Source organism: Poecilia formosa, unplaced genomic scaffold (genome assembly GCF_000485575.1).
Source record: "Poecilia formosa unplaced genomic scaffold, Poecilia_formosa-5.1.2 Scaffold537, whole genome shotgun sequence".
NCBI lineage: Eukaryota > Metazoa > Chordata > Actinopteri > Cyprinodontiformes > Poeciliidae > Poecilia > Poecilia formosa.
The window spans coordinates 246,058-247,940 of NW_006800476.1; the positions used below are offsets into that span (position 1 = coordinate 246,058).

At 37.2% G+C, this 1,883-nt stretch overlaps 1 protein-coding gene across 1 annotated transcript in view; it reads left to right on the plus strand.

Annotated features, from left to right (window-relative positions):
- Nucleotides 1-1,883, plus strand: part of LOC103129341 (uncharacterized) — a 12,138-nt gene that overhangs the window by 7,901 nt on the left and 2,354 nt on the right. Inside the window, exons 2-4 of the mRNA XM_007540393.2 lie at nt 86-343; nt 438-686; nt 1,628-1,804. Coding sequence (XP_007540455.1) covers nt 86-343; nt 438-686; nt 1,628-1,804 — 684 coding nt within the window. The remainder of the gene's footprint in view (nt 1-85; nt 344-437; nt 687-1,627; nt 1,805-1,883) is intronic.

Below are 1,883 nucleotides of genomic sequence, written 5' to 3' on the forward strand. Positions count from 1 at the left end.
AAGTAATGTTAGCATTGTTAACAAAAACAACATTATTTCATTATAAAGCCACATAAATACAAACTCTTCTCTCTTCCCTCTGCAGCCACACTGACTGTAACTCCTGACCGATCCCAGTTCTTCCAGTACGACCGCATCACTCTTACCTGTGTGACAAACTCTAGTAACTGGAAAGTGATGAGGACGATAAAGAAAAACCCTCCTCAGCAATGTCAGCGTGGCTGGGCAACCCCTGGAGATTCCTCCTGCACCATTGAGAACGCTTACCCAACAGACACCGGCGAATACTGGTGTGAATCTGAACAAAGAGAACGCAGCAACAAAGTCAAACTCACTGTTACTGGTAATGGACATGCATCTCGTTTGAGTTTACTCTAAACATGGATTTTTCTACCTTTTTAGAAAATATAATTCTTATAAAATTGTTTTCATTTCAGATAAAACCGTGATCCTTGAGAGTCCTTCATATCCTGTCTTTGAAGGACAAAACGTGACACTTGGTTGTTCCTACAAAGAAGAAGATGATTTCAAATCCACGTCAGACTTTGAAGCTGAGTTTTACAAAGATGATGTCTTCATTGGGAGAGAGAAACCAGGGAAAATGATCATAGAAGCAAAGGAAGGTTTCTACAAGTGTCGCCATCCTTTTAAAGGAGAGTCACTGAAGAGCTGGCTGGCAGTGAGAGGTGAAGATCGACTGCTTTGTTTCATTCAGGCTGTCAGAACTGAGTTACCTTTAAGAAAAGGTGGATTTTGGTTAAAACTTTTAAACAAAATGGGCCCCTGCCTCTCTCCTATTGTTCATCTCAATCTCCAAAGCGTTGCCTCCAATGCACACGCTAAAGAAACCTGTTTTTCTTTGCTATATTATTTTAATTAAGTAGATATTTGCTGAAATTTACAGTTTCATTTGTTCATATTACAAAAATGTTCTGACAAGAGTAAAGACATGTTAATTATCCTGTAATAATTTTCACAACATTTTGGGAAAAATGCACATTTCTTTTCAGTGTCAAAAAGACACTCCAACAAAGTCCTTTAGTAAAATTGTAATTTACAAATAAATGATTATTGGCACTGATATTTTATGCCCTAATTCTACAAATACATTAACAGATAAAAATATCAAACTTATCAGTTCAGTTTAGTTTATTTATATTCATTTAAATGTCATTTCAAGGCACTTTATAAAACATAATTTCAGTTCAATCATTCCAGTTGATCCTAGCTGTCAAACTGTATGGTATGCTCAATAAATTATTCAAAACTGTTGAAAAAGTTTGTACCTAAGGAAGTCCAGCAGGTTTCCTTAGATGTTTACAGGCCAGTAAAGGTTAAAACCTCTGCAGATCCCAACAATCTTCAAGTTGCCTTGTTGCTCCAGCCTGAATCAGAGACTGATTCATTACAGACTGACTGCATTCAGGTCTGTTGGAGTAAAGATGTATCTAAAGGCTGCAGAGCTGCAGCTCCTGAGGTCTGGACTTCAGCACTTCTGGTGGAAAATAACTTGCTGGATGAACCTGATTCTGGTTTTTCCTTTTTGTATTGTGACTGAAAGTTTTATAGCTATCGTTTACCACAAATTAAATTAAATATTTTATTTTAATTCTTTTGTTATTTACAGCTAGAGTTCCCCAAGCAGAAGTTTCTCCTCCTTCTCCTCCTTCTCCTCCTTCTCCTCTTTCTCCTCCTCTTAGTCCCGATGTTCCTTGGATCAGAGTGATTAGTTTCATTCTGCTCTTCATCCTCTACACCATCATACTAATCTTGTGTGTTTACACATACCGTAAATGGGCTCGAGGTGAGTTTTACCATCCTATCCAATGGAAAATTATTGTGAAAATGTTTTCTGTCTGAATTTAACAAAGGCTGTTATTTCT